General features: G+C 41.8%; 1 protein-coding gene across 1 annotated transcript in view; it reads right to left on the reverse strand.

Moving 5' to 3' along the window:
- Positions 1-26,800, reverse strand: part of LOC124556181 — a 659,170-nt gene that overhangs the window by 109,082 nt on the left and 523,288 nt on the right. The window contains exon 5 of the mRNA XM_047130177.1: positions 5,735-5,848. Within this exon, the coding sequence (XP_046986133.1) occupies positions 5,735-5,848 (114 nt within the window). The remainder of the gene's footprint in view (positions 1-5,734; positions 5,849-26,800) is intronic.

The following is a 26,800-nucleotide window of genomic DNA, read 5'->3' on the forward strand; positions in this document are numbered from 1 at the left end:
TCTCTAAGTGAGGTGCTAACAACTGCTTATCAGCTCTATGTAGCAGAAACATCCTCCTAGCCTTCTTGGATGATTCATTAAATTTCGTAACTATATTTGTTATACTGACATGATTGTTAATCCCCATTTCTATACTGACATTGTCTATAAGATCGGAACTATTTGTAGCTACAAGAGCTAAGAATTTCCGTTGCGTGTGGGCTGCCGAGCTACGTCCTCTAGACAGTTATCAGAAAACGTGCCAAAAGTATTTCGCACAACTGTCGGTGTGTACCCCCCGCAATGAATACATAGACATCCTAGTCTATACTTCGTAGGTTAATGTCACCTTCAACTAACATTGCATGATCTGGGTATTTACTGATCATGAACTTTCTTTGAATGACTCTTGAAATATCACAGGGGAATCGGGTGTCCGCTAAAAACATCCATAAATTAACTTGGTTTCTCCTACATTTGTTATATGCGACCAGATAACTTCACTGTCGCTCTCCACTTCGACCTCAATAGAGACATTACTTTTCTCAACTGCAATGAACACTCCCTCTCCTATGGGCTCTAATCTGTCTTTCCGATATACAGCCTACGACTCACTAAATATGTCAGAGCTTTCCTCTTCTGGTTTCAGCCAGCCCTCGGTCCCTTGGTTATTTTGAGCACGAGAGATTTCCTGAGGACAGTAAACACGGGAACTTCGTTACGAATACTTTGACAGTTTACTGATGAAATTTTGACTGTCGATGTGTCTTTACCTTGAACGCGATCAGACTTCCCCTGGCACTTACCGACTGGCTAGTATTCATCAGAGTGCCTCATACTACTGGCTGGCCTAAAAAATCGTCATGTGCACTCCGTAAGTACTCTGCTACCTGAGTAGTTGCTTCCTTCGTGCAGTGCACCCCTGACCTACCAAGAGGAATCCAAACCCAATAACGCAGGGGTAACTCAGGTCTAGAAATTTGTAGCAAAGACAGTCACAGAGTCGACAAAGTCTTTAGTTAAGACCCTTCACTCGGCTCCAAGGAAGAGGACAATGCTCAACTAAAGGAACAATACTCCAAACTGGAAGCCCTGTCTGCACCCTGCGTGCGAGGCCAGCAGTCTTCATCACCTCCACCAGCTGCCCGTATGAACTGAGGATGGCCCCAGAGCTCACGCAACAGGCGTCGTTGTGCTGATGGGAGTCGAAACTTGCAGACAACTGCACCCTGCACGCTCGATACCCGCAAGCAGGGCCGCGTCCACATCTGTCTAGGTACATACACTCCTGGAAATTGAAATAAGAACACCGTGAATTCATTGTCCCAGGAAGGGGAAACTTTATTGACACATTCCTGGGGTCAGATACATCACATGATCACACTGACAGAACCACAGGCACATAGACACAGGCAACAGAGCATGCACAATGTCGGCACTAGTACAGTGTATATCCACCTTTCGCAGCAATGCAGGCTGCTATTCTCCCATGGAGACGATCGTAGAGATGCTGGATGTAGTCCTGTGGAACGGCTTGCCATGCCATTTCCACCTGGCGCCTCAGTTGGACCAGCGTTCGTGCTGGACGTGCAGACCGCGTGAGACGACGCTTCATCCAGTCCCAAACATGCTCAATGGGGGACAGATCCGGAGATCTTGCTGGCCAGGGTAGTTGACTTACACCTTCTAGAGCACGTTTGGTGGCACGGGATACATGCGGACGTGCATTGTCCTGTTGGAACAGCAAGTTCCCTTGCCGGACTAGGAATGGTAGAACGATGGGTTCGATGACGGTTTGGATGTACCGTGCACTATTCAGTGTCCCCTCGACGATCACCAGTGGTGTACGGCCAGTATAGGAGATCGCTCCCCACACCATGATGCCGGGTGTTGGCCCTGTGTGCCTCGGTCGTATGCAGTCCTGATTGTGGCGCTCACCTGCACGGCGCCAAACACGCATACGACCATCATTGGCACCAAGGCAGAAGCGACTCTCATCGCTGAAGACGACACGTCTCCATTCGTCCCTCCATTCACGCCTGTCGCGACACCACTGGAGGCGGGCTGCACGATGTTGGGGCGTGAGCGGAAGACGGCCTAACGGTGTGCGGGACCGTAGCCCAGCTTCATGGAGACGGTTGCGAATGGTCCTCGCCGAAACCCCAGGAGCAACAGTGTTCCTAATTTGCTGGGAAGTGGCGGTGCGGTCCCCTACGGCACTGCGTAGGATCCTACGGTCTTGGCGTGCATCCGTGCGTCGCTGTGGTCCGGTCCCAGGTCGACGAGCACGTGCACCTTCCGCCGACCACTGGCGACAACATCGATGTACTGTGGAGACCTCACGCCCCACGTGTTGAGCAATTCGGCGGTACGTCCACCCGGCCTCCCGCATGCTCACTATACGCCCTCGCTCAAAGTCCGTCAACTGCACATACGGTTCACGTCCACGCTGTCGCGGCATGCTACCAGTGTTAAAGACTGCGATGGAGCTCCGTATGCCACCGCAAACTGGCTGACACTGACGGGGGCGGTGCACAAATGCTGCGCAGCTAGCGCCATTCGACGGCCAACACCGCGGTTCCTGGTGTGTCCGCTGTGCCGTGCGTGTGATCATTGCTTGTACAGCCCTCTCGCAGAGTCCGGAGCAAGTATGGTGGGTCTGACACACCGGTGTCAATGTGTTCTTTTTTCCATTTCCAGGAGTGTATTTTCGAAGCCAGCTTGTCCCTTTGGTTCACAATAAGCCATTTCTTTATGCGGTTGGTTATAATTTTAGAAATTAATATATCTGTGCACTCCTTGTTGAAACAGAGTATCTGCAAATTTGTTTGGAGAATTTTCCTTCTCGGCGGACATTTTGTAACTAATATTGCAAGTTCTTTTTGGTTTACTTTCCATTTCTCGTTAATTGTTTGTGTTGAAATGCCATCATCTCCAAAAAAATTTCCTTACTTCCTGTCTGAGAGATTCGACTCGCCTCAGTACTAATTACTCCATGATTGTCATTATTTTCATTACTGTCCATCTGTATTTCAGATTTAAATAAATTTTCTAATTCTTGTACAATTTTTCCCGTGAGGTTAGTTAATGTACAATGTCTCCTGTCAGTAACTGATACATAATTCGAGTTTCTTGCCAGTTTTTGCCTTAATTTTTTAACTTTTTAGCTTTAGCTACCTTTACTTAACTATTTTTAACAAAGATTTTTCAGGCAGTCTTAGAATGCACACGTAACTGTGTCGTCTCGTTAACAATAATCTGGTCCAGATTATTCGTTACGATACTCATTATGTGTGATGCTACTAAAATAGTTCAACCGACTGCCGAAAGCAATATTACTGCATCGCAAAACGGTGCGAAACATCTGATACGAAACTGATTTTTACGACACTATTTACCGACCTTTTGGGCTACATATAAACTAGGTCACAACATACACAATGACAAGCTCCTACCACGCGTTCAGAAAAAGTCTGAATGCAAACAGTTTTTAATCACACTGCTTTGTGGGAGCATTAATTAAATAACGTATGTGTTTAGTTGCTGGTAGTTGATGTTGCAATGTCATTATACGCTCTACTAACACGTCAACAGTTGACACAGTAACAGATTAGTTTTTCTTTGTAATGTACTGGATTCAAGCTTTCACGTTTTGAGAAGTAGATAAAGTATAATGTTCTCATGTTCTTTTGTCTTTTAATAAAGTACCGCAATCACAGTTTGAGAATATTAAACACCTCAGATATTTTATGGAAGTATGAGTTTCCAACATTCATGAAGACTGCATCTTTACGCATACTTTTGTTAGATATCAATTTACGATATATACAATTCGGAGAGTTGAAATTATTTCCGAATACAGTGCGCAACGAGTGTTTTTATCACTATGTCATCACAGTCTTGCTTGCGTTGACGATGGACTAACACGATAGTTCACCCATTTTTCAATGTCCTTGTGTTTTAGCTTGTGAGCTAAGCGGACATGTTGCCTTAAAAAAGACATCGTAACGTCCATGGATACCACTGGTAAACTATTCCGACTTCCACTATGATCAACGTACCACTTAGCCGCTTCTACTTAATCCGTTGGATGCCTTGTTACATTTTTTATCTTGCACAATGAGAAGGTCGTCTACATCACTCACCAATTCACTTATGTCAAAATAATACAATAACACTAAAGCTCCTGTTGAATTCGTGGCTGTCTCATGAAAAAAATACCCTGAAAAATATTAAAAATTCATATTTCGCACTTAACAAATTGATGTCTCTTAATTTCTGTGAATGATTCCCGGCGGGGTCAGGGATTTTCTCTGCCTCGTGATGGCTGGGTGTTGTGTGCTGTCCTTAGGTTAGTTAGGTTTAAGTAGTTCTAAGTTCTAGGGGACTGATGACCACAGATGTTAAGTCCCATAGTGCTCAGAGCCATTTGAACCATTAATTTCTGTGAATAATGCATGATGAGGATTTGTGCTATAGTAAATTTTTCATCCAATCTTTTACAACTACCTGAGGTCTTATCGCTCTTGGGCTTTAGAGGAAGAAGAAAAAAAAGGCTCTGGTTAAGTGAGCGTGAACTGACGAGTAGAAAGCATTGCCGGCTTCCTTCTTACTGTTACCTTTTGCAGTAAGATAGCTAATGATGTGATTCCGAAAGTTTTAAGAAAATAGGGTAATTACTACCAAAATCCTTACATTTTTGATTCTTTCGACGTCTGATGCTGTATTTCATAAAAACGGACTGTCATAAAATAAAGGCGTGTTTCATATGTGGAGAAAACATAGATGAAGATATATCTTAAAAAATTAACTTCCAAGTTAAATACAGAATTCACCGAGACTATGGGCGACACGTCAATGCAAAGTTCTCTGGATGTGGTAAGTACCACGAAGTCTAGTTCTGGCGCTGCCTTGTTACATGTAAAAGAACACAGAACTTTACTTCTGGATCTACAATAGCGAAAGGGGTATCACGTGATGGTTAGCCGACTCCGTTCGCATTCGGGAGAAACGATGTTCAAATTCGCATCTGTAATCCAGAGTTCAGTTGTCCATAATTTCTCTAAAAAGATTAGGTTTATGGTTCCTTGAAAATTACTGAGTCGATTTATTTCTCCCTATCTGAGCCTATGCTCCCTTTCTAATTACTTCGTAGTCGACGTAACGTTAATCCATAATTTTTCTTCCGTCCAAAGGGTTACTAGAATATGTCCAACGTTACACGAACACGTGAGTAAAATTTTTCGCAGTATCTTCAATATGAATAGTGGTTTCCCTGAAAGAGTTAAGTGTACTGCACGATGCTTCTTTCTAAAACTTACTGGGGCTGATTTTACCACCACGTATATCCAGCTGGGTTAAGGCTCCCTTGGAGTTCCGATTGGTGTCGACAGGACAATTACATCCAAGAATAGCTGAAATGTTACTCTAGTGGTTATCGAAATGGAGTGGAAGTGAGTACACAATGGTTTCGTCATATCAGGGAATCGCACAGTTGTGGAAAGCGTATCCTTTAGTTTCCGGACTCGGTAGCAGCAACTCGAATTCCATGCTAAAATGATTGAAATAAATCTCTGTGCAAGATGGTATCCACACTCACCTATCAGTTTAGAACATAATTATTATGCGATACGTATATTTCATATGAAACTGGGTCAGATAAGTTACCGACATCCACTCTGCACTTCGGAAATCTCTTGAAAAGCAGTAAATACAATCTACTATTAGAAACGGTCAAAATTAAGTTAATTTAAACCTGCTGAGTCCATTTGGCGAACTGCTTCGTGCGGTCGAGGAAGTTATTGAAGACTTCTGAAGCGTAGTCATAGCGTTCAGGTATCTGCATGTCAGTTAACATGTACACCAGCGCCTGCAAAAATTTTCACCAGTTACACATTCGTCATCTTGTCTCTTAATATTTAAGAATTGTGTTATGAGTTAGTTTAGGTAGCAAAACAGAATAAATAAATAAATAAATAAGTAAATAAATAAATAAAAAGTGTAATAACGTGGATAAATATTGACAAACAAAAAGGGTAAACACATTATTTGGTAATAAAACTATGAGATTTGCAGTAAACCACGAACTGAAGAGGTATGGTTTTAATAAGAATTGCTACGTAAACATCGCCACTTGAAACAGAGTATCAAGACGGAGCGACGAAGCGTGAAGGCAGTATTGTTGCTCTGACTGTTAGCAGTCATGTCACCACGGCATCATTTTTCTTCTCTACAGGCTTTTCCTACAAATGTGTTATAGAGCACGTATGATGATTTTTCTGACATGATGGAGAATTCCTGAGACCAGACTGGTTGGGAACAAACCATGCTTCTAAGACTTGCTGGAGCCACTATGTGGACGAATAACACCACTTCGGCATGAGATCGAATCAACAATAGGGGTTTAGACCTGTATAGATAGTAGCATTGAGCCCAATGTCTTAAACACAACGCTATAATCCAGTTGATTTATACTTGCAAAGGTAGTGAGGATGGCGTTTTAAAATTCTGTTAGTCAAAGATAGGTTGGGCGCGTTCTTCATCTGTTGTAGTGTGCTGTAATTTCAGTAATAAGCAATAAGCGCAAGGAGAGACACGGGGGAATCTCCATCGAACTCGAAAGTGAAAGCGAAATGTGACAGAAAATTCGCAGAACTTTTGGTTTTACGTCAAATCAGTAAACGGGCCACTGAAACTGAAGCGGAGGACGAACAAAGCGACAGCCAAAATACTCCGTTTCGCTTTCCGCAGTTGTTTCACTGAGAAATATCGTAATGCTGTTCCTCCTTTTAATCGCCACACGAACATCAAAAAGGATAGAAAATCAACTGAAATCGCACAACATGGGATTCTATACAGAGTATGCGAATGAGTTAGCGCCTCTTCTAGGACTCTAAGAGGAAGGAAGCGTTCCAAGTGATAGAAGAATGTGAGCTCATTAAAGAAACGACGTCTATCGTATGCGTAACTATAGACAACTGTTGTTGACATCAGTCTGTTGAATAATTTTGGATCACGCTTTATGTTCGCGTATTATGACCTTTCTGGAGACCGAAAATATCCTGTCTCGGAATCAACACCGATTCTGCAAATAACGACTGTGTGAAACCCAATTCATCCGGTTCCTCTATGCGATACAAAATGTTGACAGACAGGTTGATATCGTGTTGACCTTGAGAAGTAGTTCGATACAACCCTCCATTGCTGCTTAATGAATAAAATTCGAGCTTACGGAATATCATATCAGTTTTGCAATTGGATTGAAGAGTTCTTAGTAAATAGAACACAGCATATCACCCTTAACGGAGGGAAATCTTCAGACTTAAAAGTAACTAGCCCTCACGTGAACCGTAAAATATGTGAACTAAGATTCTTCATCTTTCATAATCACCGTAGTTCACGGATTATTAGCAAATGAGATAGCTCAAACTGATGCCTTTAAGTTCTGAGTTTTTCTGCTTCATATAGCATTGAAGAAGTTTCAGATCATATTCCCTGTCTTCAAACCTTGGTTACGACTAATTTAGTGTAGGTTAACTGCAAACTCCATGACCTACTAGAGTTAGCTCTCCAAAGCCGAACAACGATTGCATGATGTACGAAACAGACGATAGGGAACTCTTTTACAGTGGACTTACAAGGGAATGGTCCAATCCGAAATGTCGAAAACCACACTGAAATTTTTTAAGCAGAAAGAATGCAACGGAAGAAATGAAGTGTCAAAATTTTAGCTGATAAGACGCACTGCAAGATATTTTTAAAAACTGTTGAAGTTACTCGTTTTTGTCGCACGAAGAACCCCTTTAGACAGCGGTTTGTACACATTTCCTTGTCTCGCTTGAAATCAGCCGTGACAAGAGAGGGTAGCGCCGCACAGTGCAAGTACATGTAGTGACTCAGGCGAGTTTGAAGCAAACCATTCAAAAAAGTCACGTATCATTAATACTTTGAATAAGAGGCGGTTCATATCGACAGCTAACTTTTGCATATGTAATTATTACAACGGTAACTGGTAGAGGGAAATAAATCAAAGCAGTGTTTGATGTTGCATTGCAGACGGCTTCCCATCAATCGCGACTTTGATTTATCAGTATGAAATACTTCTTACACATACATCATTTTCTAACAAATCCTGTAGCACAGTTATTATGATAACTTTTGAATAATACATACTTTAGCGACAATGAGTTTCTAATTTATTTTCGATAGTTGTCACAATAAATCAAAGTGTCATTTGAATGACGAAAAGAAACATTTTCCTTACATTAGGCACACCTAACAAAAGAAATATTAATGCTTTGCAGGCAGTTCACTAGCTTTATTTAGACAGAAATGTGGTGAAGTAAGGAATGTTTTGGGACGTTGCTCTGCTTATTGTGCTACATACCGGGAATAGTTGAACCAATTCGGGAAACGTGTCGATGCAAACTTCTAGTGCACAAATGAATGAAATTTAAAAAGACTGCTCATCCGATAAACCTCAAATGGCACGGAGCTATCGGAAATTACGGTTTCCGATAAATTCCTTAAAAGTATTTTCCACAGTCGAGAAACATGGTTTCATAAAAAAAATACTCACAGAACGTCACTCGTACAGATATATCTTTCTACATCTACATGTACATCTACATCCAAACTCCGCAAGCCACCTGACGGTGTTTGGCGGAGGGTACCTTGAGTACCTCTATCGTTTCTCCCTTCTATTTCAGACTCGTATTGTTCGTGGAAAGAAAGATTGTCGGTATGCCTCTGTGTGGGCTCTAATGTCTCTGATTTTGTCGTCATGGTCTCTTCGCGAGATATACGTAGGAGGGAGCAATATACAGCTTGACTAATCTGTGAACGTATGTTCTCGAAACTTCAACAAAAGCCCGTACCGAGCTACTGATCGTCCCTCTTGCAGAGTCTTCCACTGGAGTTTATCATCTTCGTAACGCTTTCGCGATTACTAAATGATCCTGTAACGAAGCGCGCTGCTCTCCGTTGGATCTTCTCTATCTCTCCTATCAACCCTATCTGGTACGGATCCCACACCGGTGAGCAGTATTCAAGCAGTGGACGAACAAGTGTACTGTAAACTACTTCCTTTGTTTTCGGACTGCATTTCCTTAGGATTCTTCTAATGAATCTGAGTCTGGAATCTGCTTTACCGACGATTAATTTTATATGGTCATTCCATTTTAAATCACTCCTAATGCCTACTCCCAGATAATTTATGGAATTAACTGATTCAATTTCCTGACCTGCTATGTTGTAGCTAAACGATAAAGGAACTTTCTTTCTATGTATTCGCAACGCATTACACTTGTCTACATTGAGAGTCAATGGCCATTCCCTGTACCATGCTTCAATTCGTTGCAGATCCTCCTGCATTTCAGTACAATTTTCCGTTGTTACAACCTCTCGATATACTACAGCATCATCCGCAAAAAGCCTCAGCGAACTTCCGATGTTATCCACAAGGTCATTTATATATATTGTGAATAGCAACGGTCGTACGGCACTCGCCTGCAACACACCCGAAATCACTCTTACTTCGGAAGACTTCTATCCATTGAGAATGACATGCTGCGTTCTGTTATCTAGGAACTCTTCAATCCAATCACACAACTGGTCTGATAGTCCATATGCTCTTACTGTGTTCATTAAACGATTGTGGGGAACTGTATCAAACGCCTTGCGGAAGTCAGGAAACACGGCATCTAACAAGGAACCCGTGTCTATGGCCCTGAGTCTCGTGGGCGAATAGCGCCAGCTGGGTTTCACACGATCGTCTTTTTCGAAACCCATGCTGATTCCTATAGAGTGGATTTCTAGTCTCCAGAAAAGACATTATACACGAACATAATAAGTGTTCCAAAATTCTACAACTGATCGACGTTAGAGATATAGGTCTATAGTTCTGCGCATCTGTTCCACGTCCCTTCTTTACAACGGGGATGACCTGTGCCCTTTTCCAATCTTTTGGAACGCTACGCTGTTCTAGAGACCTACGGTACACCGCTGCAATAACGGGGGCAAGTTTCTTCGCGTACACTGTGTAAACTCGAACTAGTATGCCATCGATATCTACCATTTTGTCGTCTGTGCGACAGTCTAGAGAAGGAACTACAGTGCAGTCTTCCTCCGTGAAACAGCTTTGGAAAAAGGCATTTAGTATTTCGGCCTTTAGTCTGTCATCCTCTATTTCAGCACCATTCTGGTCACAGGGTGTCTGGACATTTTGTTTTCATCCACCTACCGCTTTGACATACGACCAAAATTTCTTAGGATTTTCTGCCAAGTCAGTACATAGAATTTTACTTTCGAATTCGTTACCGGCCGCGGTGGCCGAGCGGTTCTAGGCGCTACAGTCTGGAACCGCGCGACCGTTACGGTCACAGGTTCGAATCCTGCCTCGGGCATGGATGTGTGTGATGTCCTTAGGTTAGTTAGTTTTAAGTAGTTCTAAGTTCTAGGGGACTGATGACCATAGATGTTAAGTCCCATAGTGCTCAGAGCCATTTTTTGAAGTAGTTCTTAGTTCTAGGGGACTGGTGACCACAGATGTTAAGTCCTATAGTGCTCAGATCCATTTGAACCATTTTTTGAAGTGCTCTGAGCCATTTGATTTCGAATTCGTTGAACGCCTCTCGCATAGCCCTTCATCTCTTATGATCTTGCTTGGAACATACTCATCTAATGCATATTGTACGATGGTTTTGAACTTTGTCCACTGATCCTCAACACTATCTGTACTTGACATTTAACTTCTGTGTTGAGCCGTCAAGTACTCTGAAATCTGCTTTTTGTCACTTTTGCTGAACAGAAACATCTTCCTACCTTTTTTAATATTTTTATTTACGGCTGAAATCACCGATGCTGTAACCGCTTTATGATCGCTGATTCCCTTTTCTGCGTTAACTGTTTCAAATTGTTCGGGTCTGTTTGTCACCAGAAGGTCTAATATGTTATCGCCACGAGTCGGTTCTCTGTTTAACTGCGCAAGATAGTTTTCGGATAAAGCACTTTAAAAAATTTCACTGGATTCTTTGTCCCTGCCACCCTTTATAAACATTTGAGTCTCCCAGTCTATATCTGGTAAATTAAAATCACCACCCAAAACTATAACATGTTCGGGAAATCTACTCGAAATATTTTCCAAATTATCCTTCAGGTGTTTTGCCACAACAGCTGCTGAGCCAGGGAGCCTATAGATTTTTAGTAGATTTCGGTTTGCATCAATGTGAGTTTTGAGCTTGAATCTTCTGTGAATTTCGAAAGTAAAGTATATCTTTGACTCTGGACCATTTCAAGCCAAGGTTACCTCATTTCTTACGGTATATCTTCGAACTTGGCGCCAGATGTTTGCATTTACATTCTGAATGGTTGTCTCGTTTTAATTCTGCAGTATGATTGGCTGGAGAGGGGAAGAGGTCATGAGGAACAAAGAACAACTGGGCTGATTCCTTCGTCTTAGATTTTTAAATTTCTTGCCAGTTTTTAAATTTCCCAACAATTTCATCTTGCATTTTTTTTAAATTTCACACCATTTGCCATCCTGGACTTTTGTATTTCCTGTAATCCTCCAGCTTGGTGGCGTCATGAGTTCGCGGGTCGTTGACCCTGCCTCTGCGTGTAGGCAACCCACACTAACACCTGCAGATTCATTGGCTACATAAGGCCATAATGGCCTGGAATGCCTATAGATATACTGCTGGGATGTCACATTGGTCTATATTTCAAGAAGCCTTTTGAGGGTATTCCTCATAATCCACTTCCAACATAACTGCGTGTGTATGGAGTATCAGCGCAGTTGTGTGACTGGATTCGTGATTTCATGTCAGAAAGGTGTCAGTTCGTAGCAATTGACGGGAAGTCATTAAGCGGAACAGAAGTGATATCTGCCGTTCCCTAAGCAAGTCTTAGGTTATTTGCAGATGATGCATTCGTTTGCCGTCTACTAAAGGCATCAGCAGATCAGACAAATTGTATAATGATTTAGTTAAGATACCTGTATGACTCGAAAAGTGGCAGCTGACCCTAAACAACAAAATGTGCAAGGTACTCCGTATGGGTACTAAGAAAAATATGTCACATACCGGTTACACGATAAATTACACAAACTAAACTAAATACCTAGGGATTACAGAGGCTCACAACTGAAGTTGGAACAATAACATAGGAAACAATGTGGAGAAGGCGAACCAAAGACAGCGTTTTGTTGGCAGGACACTTAGAAGGTGCAACAGATCTACTAAAGAGACCACCTACACTACTTTCGTCCGGCCACTTCTGGAGTAATGCTGCACGGTGTGATATCCGTACTAAGGCGTACTGGCGGAAGACATTGAAAAAGTTCACAGAAGGGCATCTTATGTTGTATAAACGCGCAAGAGGGAAGAGAGTGTCATGGATACGGTATGCGAGTTTGGGGTGGCAATAATTAAAGCCAAGGCGTTTTTCTTGGCGGCGAGACTTTTTCACGACATTTCAATCAGCAACATTCTCCTCTTAAAGCCAATATATTTCGACACCTACCTTCTCAGGGCGCAATGGTTCAAATGGCTCTGAGCACTATGGGACTTAACATCTGTGGTCATCAGTCCCCTAGAACTTAGAACTACTTAAACCTAACGAACCTAAGGACATCACACACATCCATGCCCGAGGCAGGATTCGAACCTGCGACCGTAGCGGTCACGTAGTTCCAGACTGAAGCGCCTAGAACCGCACGGCCACACCGGCCGGCAGGGCGCAATGATCATCATAATAAAAATAAGAGAAATGATAGGTCGCACAGAAAGATTCAGTTGGTCATTTTTCCCGTGTGCTATTAGAATAGCAGTTCCTAAACTTTTTTTGACCAGGGACTGCTTTGATTCCTTTGTTCTCAGCAGAGGTCAGAAGTTCCAAGAAAAATAAACTGTATCAATCCAAAAAAGTTTAATCAAAACTCTTAACATTTTCATCAAACTCAAAAGTAGCATGCGTTACCAGTACCATTGTAATTGAAAACAAAATATTATTAGTAGATAATTTATTTCGGTTTGCATCAATGTGAGTTTTGAGCTTGAATCTTCTGTACAAGTTCGGTAATCCTGAGGCTAACATTATTCCTCAGAGCTACAAGCATTTCATCACTTATTTTCAATCGATACCTGGAATGGTTTTAAATTACTAACAAAGCAGAAAATCCTTGTTCGCATTAATAAGTTGCGGAGGAGAGCCTAAGATAGCGTAAGGCGATTTCTCGAATTTTACTGTATGAAATTACTTTTTACACCAAAACAGCTCAAGAAAATCAGATTCAAATGGTTCAAATGGCTCTGAGCACTATGGGACTCAACTGCTGAGGTCATTAGTCCCCTAGAACTTAGAACTAGTTAAACCTAACTAACCTAAGGACATCACAAACATCCATGCCCGAGGCAGGATTCGAACCTGCGACCGTAGCGGTTTTGCGGTTCCAGACTGCAGCGCCTTTAACCGCAAGGCCACTTCGGCTGGCAAATCAGATTCAAATTTGTCCTTACAGCGTATATCATTTTGGAAATCAGTGAGCTCTTCCTGGAGTCCTTCTGCAGCTTCTACAGCACTAATGCGAAAAGGGTTGCGATTCAGGCCCGCACCTCGTGGTCGTGCGGTAGCATTCTGGCTTCCCACGCCCGGGTTCCCGGGTTCGATTCCCGGCGGGGTCAGGGATTTTCTCTGCCTCGTGATGACTGGGTGTTGCGTGATGTCCTTAGGTTAGTTAAGTTTAAGTAGTTCTAGGGGACTGATGACCATAGATGTTAAGTCCCATGTGCTCAGAGCCATTTGAACCATTTTTTTTTTGTTGCGATTCAGTTTTTGGTCAACTTAAGCGTCTGTGTTCTGGGAAGTAATGTCTGAATTCATCAGTCAACTTTTGCAGGATGATCATCGATGTTTCCTTGGATGTCTGCCCTAAGGCTTACTTCACATCTACCCGGCAGCCGAGAAGCCGGCATTCTTGCCGGGCCGGCACAAGAGCCGCGTCGCTTCACACTCACCCGACAGCAGCACGGCATGCCGTGCCGCGCCCTCCTTCCGCCAGCAGTTGCTTGCAGACGACAAATGGAGCCCAACCAGTTATTAGCGTGGCTTGTCTTGTACAGACGTTTGAAGAGAAGAAGAAGGTTGCATTGGGTTCATCCCCTCAATGTGAGAAGAGACGAAGTGGGTGCATTCTTTGTTCTTTTTGAGGAATTAAGTGGAGATGAAGATTTGTTTTTTTAATTATTTTCGGATGAGTTTACGAACTTTTGATGGTCTACATGATCGAATGAAGACTTCCATTCAGCGCCGCAACACGTCCTTCCGAGAATGTATCCAGCCTAAACAAATGTTGGCAATTACAATCAGGTTACTGGGATAAACAATAGTAATTTTTTTAAAAAGTTTATTATTGTGAAGGATGTACATTTTTGTAACCATATTAAAAATTGAAACATAGCTTAAAAATTGGACGACCCAGCACACGAATTTTCAGAGATTTGTGATGGCTTAGAGGATATGGAACATGTCCCTGAAAATTGCTCCACTGCTTGTTGGTAACACTGCGTGTCGGTTGTGGGTCGTTGCCTATTGACTTCTGCATTTGTAATTGGTTGTACCTCATATAGGGGTAAACGTGTATATTCACGAGATGTACTAGGATGAGCGGCAGTATTATTTTTATCCCATGACTTTTTACGCTGTTTAATTTCAGAAACCATCTGCATAACTCTTAATTGAAACTCGACTGCTTCATCGTCGTCAAATGTTTCCAGCGTTGTAACTATCCCGCTGAAAAAAGACATGGCGATTGGATTTTCTGTGAAGTGCATTGATCAGCTCTACCTCTACAGGGTCAAGCTCCCTCTTCTTGTTACTGTGTGATTTCGGTATGTCAGAATTACGTACTTCCTCTGTGAATGTCTCATTACATTTCAGGATCCTGAGTATCGTCAGTGAAGGAAAAAGTGTCATCAGAAACTGGTCTTTCCGTGGTAGCATTTTCAGTCAGCGAGAAACTGTCGGCAGTCGGACGTGCTTCTGTTTTTTTCTTCAAAAATTGAAGCTGTTGGCTGTATATGTACGTTCTGGGTGGTGGCCACTCACTCCCAGATTTTAGAGATGACTTACACATCCTCTCGCTTCTTTGGAAAGAATCGCGAATATTCGCCCACTTCTTCGTAACTACTTTGCCTGAAACAAAAGTGCTAGCTGAAGAGGTACATCACACTACTATACTTACAAAAAGAAGTTTAATGGTTTTCAACCTGTCTGATATAAAAGCGTTATGAAAGCCGAATAAATTAAAGTGTCTAGTGGTCTAGAAATTAACGTTTTTAGAAAACCAGTGTTGCCCACAATATAAAAAGTATTGGAAAGCAGTAGGAGAATGAAATTTTGCATTGTAAAACCGTATGTTGATAAGTTATTACACACGAAGTTAAGGTTTATCGTGCAATTTCTTCTCGACATATGAAAAGCCTTACCTCACACTTCTTTCAAGCGACTATTTTTTCGTCAGTCTTCTTTTCAAATCGCCTTTATGAAAATTGGTCATGCAATTTTGTTTGTTTTTTCCAAAACGTTGTACAATGTTGTAGATCTGTTTCTTTCACAAATATATTGCCAGAGATATTTCTCAACGTTGTCGAAAACTAGGGCGGACTGTTGAAAGGTGCACGATAGGGTCAAATATTTCCAGAAGTATTTAATTGGTTAACCTTAAACATTGCCATTGGTCATTGGGGATATGTGTCAATGTTCATACAAAATTTAATCAAGATCCGTGATGTTCATGCAGGAATACTTTCCGATTTTAGATCACTGTGCATGGATTGGGCCTAATGTAAGATAGTTGATTTTATTGCTTACGTTACAGCATATGCTATATTAAATTTACTTTTCCAGAAAGCTACACGGACATTCTACAACAATGAAACTTTCTTTTCAGATATCTGGCCAGTGGCTGTACGTTCACAGATCTTCATTACAGTTACAGAGTTGGCATTTCCACTATCAGTAAAATAGTCAGATGTTTGTGTCAAGCTATTTGGTGTCTACGTTGTGAATATATGCCTCTACCCACCAAAGAAGACTTCGAAACAATTGCTGCAAAATTTGAGCAAAGAGCAAATTTTCCTCACTGCATGGGAGCTGTAGATCGTCCTTCCATCTAACTCAATGTATTATAATTACAAAGGATATTCATCAATAGTGCTGATGGCTGTGGCAGACTCAGGTTATAATTTTATCAACGCACATATCGGGAGTTAGGGCGAAGAGGGTGATTCTAGTATATTTAAAGAATGTTCTTTGTGGAAATCACTGATGGAAAAGAAGTTGGTGATTTCTGTTCAAAATGGCTCTGAGCACTATGGGACTTAACTTCTGAGGTCATCAGTCCCCTAGAACTTAGAACAACTTAAACCTAACTAACCTAAAGACATCACACACATCCATGCCCGAGGCAGGATTCGAACCCGCGACTGTAGCAGCAGCGCGGTTCCGGACTTAAGCGCCTAGAACCGCTCGGTCACAACGGCCGGTGGTAATTCCCGAAGACAGATGCCTTCCTAATACAGTAACTCCAAAGGTGCCTTAGTTTTGGGTTGGTGATGAAGCGTTTGGACTGCATCAACATATTCTACGGCCTTTCTCTGTACACCAATTAACAGTTGCTAAAAGAGCCTTCAATTATCGCCTTTCAAGAGCCTGAAGGTTCGTAGAGTGTTCATTTGGGATACTGACTAACAAATGGAGGATTTTCCACAGAGCTATAAATTAAAAACCCGATTTTGCTCTTGACATTGTTAAGGCATGTGTTGCTTTGCACAATGTTGTTCTTAAAAACGAAGGCTACAACCCCGAGGATAGTCTGTCCATAACTGGACTTGAAAGTGTAACAAGAAGTGAACGTGCACGTGGGGGAATTTCTGCCAATAATGTACAAAAAATCATGACGGACTATTTTATAACACCTGAAGGATCTGTGACATGGCAATTACCTAAAATTTAATGGGCCACTGATTGTAAAAAATGTTGTGGATGAAGAATCAGTGAAATGGCGATTATCTAAAATTTTATGTACCACTGTTTATAAAAAATGTTGTGGATTTAACATAAAAATTAAAGATATGTACTTACCATAGTTGTCTCTATCCTTGTCACACATCCGTTCAAAACCTTCGTTCAATTCTTTGCAGACTTCGATCCTGCATTCCTGGTTTGTATTTAAAGTCTTGTACCATAAAACTGGTCGATCCTGCACTAATGTTTTCAGAATTTCGGCATCGATTCCCGCCATGGCACACCAAAAATCTTCAGAACTAGTTGAACCACCATAACAAAGCAAAACGCAACTGATCGGCAGACGACAGTAGATGAGAAGCCCTGTGTTGCCTGCCCCACTACACGCGCTGGGTGTTCCCCACAACAGCCGGCACCGGGCCGACACAGTGGGGGCCGCCGGCATCCCACGGCATCGGTCCGGCTGTCGGCTGTCGTCCAGCCGGCCACGTCGTCTGTCGGTTAGGTGTGAAACGGTCCGTAAGCTCTTCACCTCCACAACCGGGTAGCCGGTGTCTGCTGCCGGCTGCCGGGTAGATGTGAAACAAGCCTAATCGTGTCATACCTTTCATCATCAACGACTGCTTTTAATGTCCCGAAAGCAGAATAAATGTTTTCACCAATTTTATCCATTCATTACTGAAGTATGCAAAGAAAGACACGAAGTTTATTGTCAAAGACAAACACGTTTTCAATGCCTTCTAAATGTCTGTTATCGAAACTTTGTAATGGCACGTTCAACTCATACAAGTGTGTTAAAAGATCCACAAGTTATAGCAAACGCATCTGAGATGTCAGGGCAAAATGTGCTCTAGTAAGGCTTTCACTTTTTTTTTCACCCAGAGACAACTCACTCACTCCTCTGAGTTCATATAACATTCCTAACAAGTTACCTTTCGACTGCCAGCGAACTTATATGTGAAAGAATGAAAGAGAGGGTTCTCATGGTCGGAACCATTTCAGGGCACTTTTTTTTTAAGGAGTATGTTTAAAGCGATTCTTTTGACAACATATACCACATTTGTGACCACTGCACGGTGTTATTAAGAAATTCATGAAGCCACGCAACTGGCAATAAATGTGGTAAATGTTGTCAAATGCATCTCCTTAAATACAAGCGTTTAAAAGAAAAAACTATGTCATCAAAAGAACTTCGACCATAAGAGCATTCTCTGATTATGCTATCCTGGTCTAAACAGCGGACGAACACGAATAGCTGACAACAGTTAGAAATGCCAGTAGATTCATCACACTGGAAAGCGAAGCATGGCGTAGATGGCTTTGTTGACAAATGAATGGAGAGAATGGTTTTAAGTTGATATATTATACAATTTATTCATTAATTGCATTCAAGAACATAACTGCATAAAACTTTACTGTCGAAGTATTCAAATGTGCTTAGAATAAGGGTAGGGGCACCTGACAAGCAATCTGACATTAAATTAAAATTAATGGCTCCTGATATGCTATCTAACATACAAATGTTGAAGATTATCGAAGTGCAATCAGGCTTCAAAATAAATCGAACACTCACTAACGCTATCTGACTGTAAAGTTAAAGAGGCGCTTATGATTGACTGTGAAAACAGTGGGAAGCAGTTAAGTGAATCTAATGCTTAGCACGCAGATGAAAATGCATCGCACATTAACTGTAGCTGATATGAAGTCATTAACAAATGCAAGCCTGAAGCTGGATTCTAAGCTGGAATAAGTGAAAGCTATTGAGCATTGCTCGAATGGCTCTGAGCACTATGGGAGTTAGCATCTACGGTCATCAGTCCCCTAGAACTTAGAACTACTTAAACCTAACTAACCTAAGGACATCACACACATCCATGCCCGAGGCAGGATTCGAACCTGCGACCGTAGGAGCATTGCTCGCCCAGTAAACTTTCATACGCCTTATTTGCTGCTGGTTCGGTCTCACCATGTTATCGGTTGAGATGCCGAAGCGTGAGATGGCTGCATGTATTACACGCCTAGTGTGAACTTACAAATCTCGCGAGGGCTGCTCCGGATGATGGAGGTAGACAGCTACAGCAGGTGTCGCAGAGCGTCGCTTCTTGGACGAGGTCATCAACAAAAGTCTTACAGGACGGCAGCGACAAGAGTGTCTTCTGAAGTTATGAGATTTACAATTTTGGTACGGTTTATGAGGGCAAGCTGTCTTTCTAGTTACGTAGGATGGACTATAGCGAATCAGAATTTGTGTTACTTTTACAAACTTTTACTTCCTATACTTTTGTGTATTGTGGTTAACTACTAGTTGTTCAGGTGGCGGAAATGTCCTCTCGACTCCCACTTCACTCTGTCCAGCCAGTGGTGGGGTTCCTTTCAAGTTCTAACATTTACTTTCGTCCCTTCCACCAGTGCTCTCGGTTACAACAGTTATCAGTTTATTATATGGAAATCGAAGGTGGAGAGGGTAAGAAAGGAAAGGAAAGAGAGGGGATCACTGCTGTCAGCTGTATCAGGACATTACACAGAATCATCGGTGACGAGTGAAAATGTGCACTGGACCAGGATTCGAACCCGGGATCTCCTGCTTACTAGGCAGGTGTGTTAACCACCGCACCATCCGGGACACAGCGTTATTGCTGCTGCACAGACTATCTCGGTACGCCTCACGGCCGATTCACATTCCCAACGAGCGCTACCTATCCGCAGTCCCTGTCCATTTCCTCCATATTCATATCACTGGTGGAGAGTAAGACTCTCTGACTGACATATTCTGAGGAATTTATTCGTGGAGCTACTATTAGGAATATTCGTCAGTGCACAATGCCGACTTCGTAACTGTTGAAACTAGATACTCCTCTATATCATTTGACATTAGTTCAATTCGAGTTTTTACAGCGTTGTTCGATACGGGTTTACTTCGAAAAATTCTAAAACTTCTTCGACATCGTTGAGCAAAAGATATTTCGCAGATGCTTCTCCCACTGCGTGAGGATATTTTGATGCCGCTATCAGTGTCTCAAACGACGCTACTGAATTTTCTCCGATGACGCAAATATTGTACCGTTAGGCCTGATTTTAATTTTTTCACCAGATTCTCTACTTTTTCTGCAAAGAATTCTGGTGTTCAGTCAGAGAAATTAGGATGACACGTGGCGCTTTGATTTTGATGGCTTTAAGGAATCGTTCACGAGAACGGTTTCGCATATAACACACCGTGGTTTTATTCATCCCTTACTTTCTACCGAAGTATATTCGAATTTAACGTACCTACTGTCATATTTTCTCTTAGGCGCCATTTTCTGAAAATAAAACAGAAGTGCTATCAAGGAAAAGGATTATGAACATAAGCTTAAAAATAACTTAGTTTTCACAATAAAACAGATAAAAAATATAATGACAAATAAATATACTTTCACTATCTTCATTTTTAATTGCATATCGCTATGTAACGTGATATTCAACTCTGAAGAGCCAAATAAGTTGGTACACCTGTCTAATATCGTCTAGGGGCCCCACGAGCACGCAGAAGTGCTGCAACACTACGTGCCATGGACTCAACAAGTGTCTGAAGTAGTGCTGGAGGGGGATGACACCATGACTCCTACAGGGCTGTCCATAAATCCGCCACCGGCCGCGGTGGCCGTGCGGTTCTGGCGCTGCAGTCCGGAACCGCGGGATTGCCACGGTCGCAGGTTCGAATCCTGCCTCGGGCATAGGTGTGTGTGCTGTCCTTAGGTTAGTTAGGTTTAAGTAGTTCTAAGTTCTAGGGGACTTATGACCTAAGATGTTGAGTCCCATACTGCTCAGAGCCATTTGAACCATTTTGAACCATAAATCCGCAAGAGTATGGTGGGGCTGGAGATCTCTTCTGAACAGCATGTTGCAAGGCATCCCAGATGTGCTCAATAATGTTCATGTCTGGGGATTTTGGTGGCCAGCGCAAGTGGTTATACTCTGAAGAGTGTTCCTGGAGCTACTCTGTAGTAGTTCTGGACGTGTAGGGTGTCGTATTATCCTGCTGGTATTGCCCAAGTCAGTCGGAATGCACAATGGACATGAATGGATGCAGGTGGTCAGACAGGATGCTTACGTACGTTTCACCTGTCATAGTCATATCTAGAGGTATCACGGGTCCCACATCACTCCAGCTGCACAGGCCCCACACCATTACAGAGCCTTCACCAGCTTGAACAGTCCCCTGCTGACATGTAGGGTCCATGAATTCATGAGGCTGTCTACATACCCTTACAAGTCCACCCGCTCGATACAATTTGAAACGAGACTCCTCCAACCAGTCAACATTTTTTCAGTCATCAATAGTCCAGTGTTGGTGTTTACGGGCGCAGGCGAGGCCTATGGCTTTGTGTTGTGCAGTCATCAAGGGTACACGAGTGAGCCTCCGGCTCCGGAAGCCCATATCGATGATGTTTCGTTGAATGTTTCATACGCTGACACTTGTTGATGGCTCAGCACTGAAATCTGCAGCAGTTTGCGGAAGGGTGGCACTTCTGTCACGTTTTAAGAATTCTCTTCAGTCGTCGTTGGTCCCTTTCTTGCAGGATGTATAATCTTTTTCCGGCCGCAGCGATATCGGAGATTTGACGTTTTACCTGATTTCTGATATTCACAGATCACTCGTGAAATAGTAGTACGGGAAAATCCCCACTTCATCGCTAACTTGGAGATGCTGTGTCTCATCGCTCGTGCGCCGGCTGTAACACCACGTTCAAACTCACTTAAACCTTGACTGCTTGCCACTGTAACAGCAGTAACCGATCTGACGACTGCACCAGACACTTGTTGCCTTATATAGGAGCTGCCGACCGCAGTGCCGTGTTCTGCCTGTTTACGTATCTCTGTGTTTGAATACGCATGCCTATGCCAGTTTCTTTGGCGCTTCAGTGTAATTGGGTGGCCAACGAAATGTACCTAAGTGTTGTGAACTTTGTGTAATACACTCATACATAGATATGCTCAAGCCTGTATTCCGTTTTGTAATACTACGTTTTGATTCAAACAGTTTGACAAGAAGAAAATTGTACATACTTCTTTTACATAAGTCACAAATGGATAAGAATGTCTGGGAGTAACGGTCAGCTAAACTACTGAGACCACCGAATCACCAAACATCCAAAGAGAATCACTGACACCACCAAGCAAGACAAAAGAAAGGGTGCTACGATTGAGTGACCGGCTCATGCTATGCTGTGACGTCGATTACTTGCCCTCCTAGCCACCTGCGCGCTCAACTCACGGGATCGTGGCGCTGCACCACCCGCGTAACAAGGGATTACTAATTTAAAAGCAATGAAAGTCTGAAATTTTAAGTTTTACGCGGACAACGTTTTAGGTTTTGTGGACCACAGGTGGTGAGCAGACCACTGGATGGAAACCAACGTATTATAGAATGAAACGGTTGAGAAACGGTCTGAGAGTATGAACACTATGCCGTACTCTAAAGTTTGAATTGATGAGACGACATACAAGAGTAACTTAAGTATGCGATCCAGTTTTCACCATTCATTATCGCGTGTATTGAATTTTTTTCTTGTCTTTACCTTTTGAGCCTCCAGAGAAGTTTACTCTGATACCAAGGCAGATACACCACGAAAATCACCAATTAATCTCATATCAATGTAGTCATCACGTTCTCTGTACGCTGAAAGTTCGTCGAAAACCTAAATTTTCAGATGCGTGGGAGGAGCCTCTCGATCCCAGGTTTAAGGGAGGTCCAAAATGATTCTTGATATCCTACTTAAATATATCTATCATTATTGTTCACAACACGAGGTTAAAGAGACTCAACAACAGATCATGTGCACTTTTCTATCACTTACATCACTGTTGCTGACTGCACATATATCCATCATTGTTTCTCAGAACACAAAGTTAAATCGTACTGACTGCAGATCACAGGCTCTTTACTTCTTGCTTTTCGTGATTAAGTGCAATCACGGACAATCTGAATGTGGATAGCAGAAGGTGAATTCAGCTGCCATCCTTCCGAATACGAGTCTAGTGTGTTACAAATGAGATGTCTCTGCTCCCTGTGGTTGATTTGGCCCGCATCTCGTGGTCGTGCGGTAGCGTTCTCGCTTCCCACGCCCGGGTTTCCGGGTTCGATTCCCGGCGGGGTCAGGGATTTTCTCTGCCTCGTGATGGCTGGGTGTTGTGTGCTGTCCTTAGGTTAGTTAGGTTTAAGTAGTTCTAAGTTCTAGGGGACTTATGACCATAGCAGTTGAGTCCCATAGTGCTCAGAGCCATTTGAACCATTTTTTTGTGGTTGATCTTAGCATTCTGATCGATCGGAGTATTTTTTATTTAAATGCAGATGGGCTCCTATAGTTTTAGGCATGTGAAACACAAAAACAGTCAGTGTAGTAGACTGAATCACTAAAGTGCCGAAAGTGAGAACGGTTGTAATACTACCTAACGTTTCGAGATGTCATATCTGCACTTTGACATCGAGGTCCCAAAAGCGATAAATCGTGGATATGACCTCAAAATAGCAAAATGTCAAATGTTGAAGTAATATTTATTCAATTGACGCAGTAACGCAATCCACTGTACTATCACTTTCAGAAGTTCAGTGAAGGGCTCTTCCCTCACTATCACTCTTTCACAAGCTAGAATGAGTTAAGATTGTTAGAAACTTAATCAGTATTAGCTCTGATAAAAATTAGTTTAAAAATCTCGAATAAACACAATGGATTTAGTTTTAGTAACCACATACTGATTACGCCTGCCTTGTCATATGTTTCACTTTGGTACCGCCAAGGAAAACCGCAAATAATTTATTATGCAAAGATGTATTGTTACCACGGAATTTTAACCGGCAAAAACGGTATCTGAACAAGAAGCTAACTGTCTTCACAAGCATTTAGCTCCCATACGTTCACAATGAAGAGAAAATAAACACAGTTCGTGATCAATTAGTACTGGAAAAGATTTAAACCAGTAATGCTGCTTAATTGTATCAATAATAATCAATAGTTTTGTTAACCGCAGAACTAAACCCACTATCTGGTTGCTTGTCACAGCAGTCATCAGCTGTTATATGATTTTCAATTATGTACGCAAGTTCCAATAGAAAGTTATATGCTGAAATATAGGAAATGCGCTTTTTGTAAAGGTAATAAGTCAAAATATTGGGAGATACATTATTTTGCTATTTAAATTTAAGTAAGAAAAAACTTTAAACTATGTATCGTAATTTCATTGCGTAATCTTGGAAATAACTGATTAATGGCATATTGACGATTGCTAATAAGCATCTGAATTCAATCACGAAGTGGATTCCAAGGGAACATTGTTGATAATGGTAACATCGTAGGCACAATAAACGACTCTTGCGTCTTATAAAATAATCTGGAAAAGGAACTGGAGCAGAACAAAAGAATAGGAATGATTAAGAAATACGTATAAATAATTTATTTACTCTAGGACGGGAATAGAACATAGCGTTATGCCTAATTCTTGTGTGTAACTGACATTAGTGCTGGGTAATCTTGTGAAAGGCTAGTGCAAAATTTTGACTGATTCATGCGAAGTTGATCTGTCACCAATAAAGACAGCTAAAAAAACTATTGAACTGCATCGAAACTGATTAATGTTAACGGCAATGCAGTTAATTCTTTAGATATATTTGTTTGAGTTAGAATCATATACAAGGTAGGAAATATTCTCAGTGTAACACCAGTATCAAAATTATTTTATCAATAGAACCAATCAAGTATCTACTGTGAAGAAGAGGGTGGAAACTGCAATTAGATATAGTTACTTCATGAAAGCAGCATACCTAACCAGAAAATTACGTTATTAGTCCACAAATATATTAAATGATTTGAATTTTGCTGTGTCTTTTACCGACGGTATTTCATTCTGATCGATAAGTTAGAAGTTTGTAAGAAAGGAAATAGTGAATGATTGTAAGAACCGAAATTAAGCAGGCATTTAGATAGCTGAAGTTCTGATTTCAGTTAACTGCTGCTGTTTCAGTCAAAGTGAACGGTATAACTGTTTCGGGTATCATATTAATTTAGTGCAAAAGCGGGAGTGGGTGGAGGATACCGTTTGTGACGTCAGATATTATGAAGCTTTTGATAGCTACGTTGCCGTGTCATATACAGTGGAAGTAAATTACATTTCACAAAAAGAACGTAGAAGTTCATTTAAATCCGTTTGGACAGTGTGTTTTTAATTTTATCGCTGAGAGGAGAAGAAATTTCCATTTACAGTATTTGATTTGAAGGATATGTCAATTATAGCAGAACAGTAAACTGCTCTGAATGCGCTTTACTCCAAGCTATTGAGCTAACTTCCGACGAATAAAAAGGAAAAAGGAGGGAGAAAGGAACAGACGCTACATTTCACATACGTATGTTATTACCTTCCTACGTAGATAACTTCCTCCATCAAATTTCAGAGTTAATAACGTTTTCCTCTACTGAGTCACATTTTACAGATTTTGTGTAGGATGTATACTTATGCCGCATATCATTCATATACCATTATTGGACGCTCTGTTATTAATTTTGATCACACTACGGCTTTATCAGATTCGATCATTCATAAAAATGGTTCAAATGGCTCTGAGCACTATGGGACTTAACAGCTGAGGTCATCAGTCCCCTAGAACTTAGAACTACTTAAACGTAACTAACCTAAGGACATCACACACATCCATGCCCGAGGCAGGATTCGAACCTGCGACCGTAGCAGTCGCGCGGTTCCAGACTGAAGCGCCGAGAACCGCTTGGCCACAATGGCCGGCTCTACGAGCATGAAGCCTACGTTAATATCCTTTCTTTGTTCATCTACTGGGCACTGAATATCATTCAGAAATATTGACATGTAATTGCAAAATTAATTAAGAGTGTTATCCGAAAGGACAGGTAAACACAGTTCGCGGTGGGGTGTTTGTTGCTTCTAGAAATAGTTTAGCTTGTCGTGAAATTTAATTAGATGGTTCCTGTGAGTTAATATGGGCAGATATAATTCTTGGCAACCAGAATAAAATAATGATTGGCTCCTTTTAGGCGACCTTCCAATTCGAGTGATACAATTTCTGAAACGTTCAAAGAAAACTTGAGTCTAAATGGCTCTGAGCACTATGGGACTTAACTACTGAGGTCATCAGTCCCCTAGAACTTAGAACTACTTAAACCTAACTAACCTAAGGACATCACACACATCCATGCCCGAGGCAGGATTCGAACCTGCGACCGTAGCGGTCACGCGGTTCCAAACTGACGCGCTTAGAACCGCACGGCCACACCGGCCGGCAAAACTTGAGTCTGATTTCAAACACGAACCCGACTCATAAAATTATAGTTGATGGTGACGTTAATTTACCCTCAATATTTTGGCGAAAATACATGTTTAATTCCGGAGGTACGCATAAAACACCATATGAAATTTCCCCAAACACATTATCTGAAAATTATTTCGAGCAATTAGTTCACGAGTCTACACGAATAGCAAACAGTTGTGAAAACACACCTGACCTCTTACCAACAAATAATCCTGAGCTAATAACCAGCATCAAAACGGATACTGGGATTAGTGAGCACAGGGTTGTTCGTAGCGAGATTGAATATTGCAACCCCCAAACCTTCCAAAATTAAACGAAAAACAGACCTATTCAAAAAAGCAGATAGAAATTCACTTGACGCCTTCTTGTGAGACAACCTCCACTCCTTCCAATTTAACAATACAAGTGTAGACCAGATGTGGAGTGAATTCAGAGAAATAGTATCTGCATGAATTGAGAGATTTATACGAAATAAATTAACAAACG

The sequence above is a fragment of the Schistocerca americana genome, chromosome X (genome assembly GCF_021461395.2).
Source record: "Schistocerca americana isolate TAMUIC-IGC-003095 chromosome X, iqSchAmer2.1, whole genome shotgun sequence".
Lineage (NCBI taxonomy): Eukaryota > Metazoa > Arthropoda > Insecta > Orthoptera > Acrididae > Schistocerca > Schistocerca americana.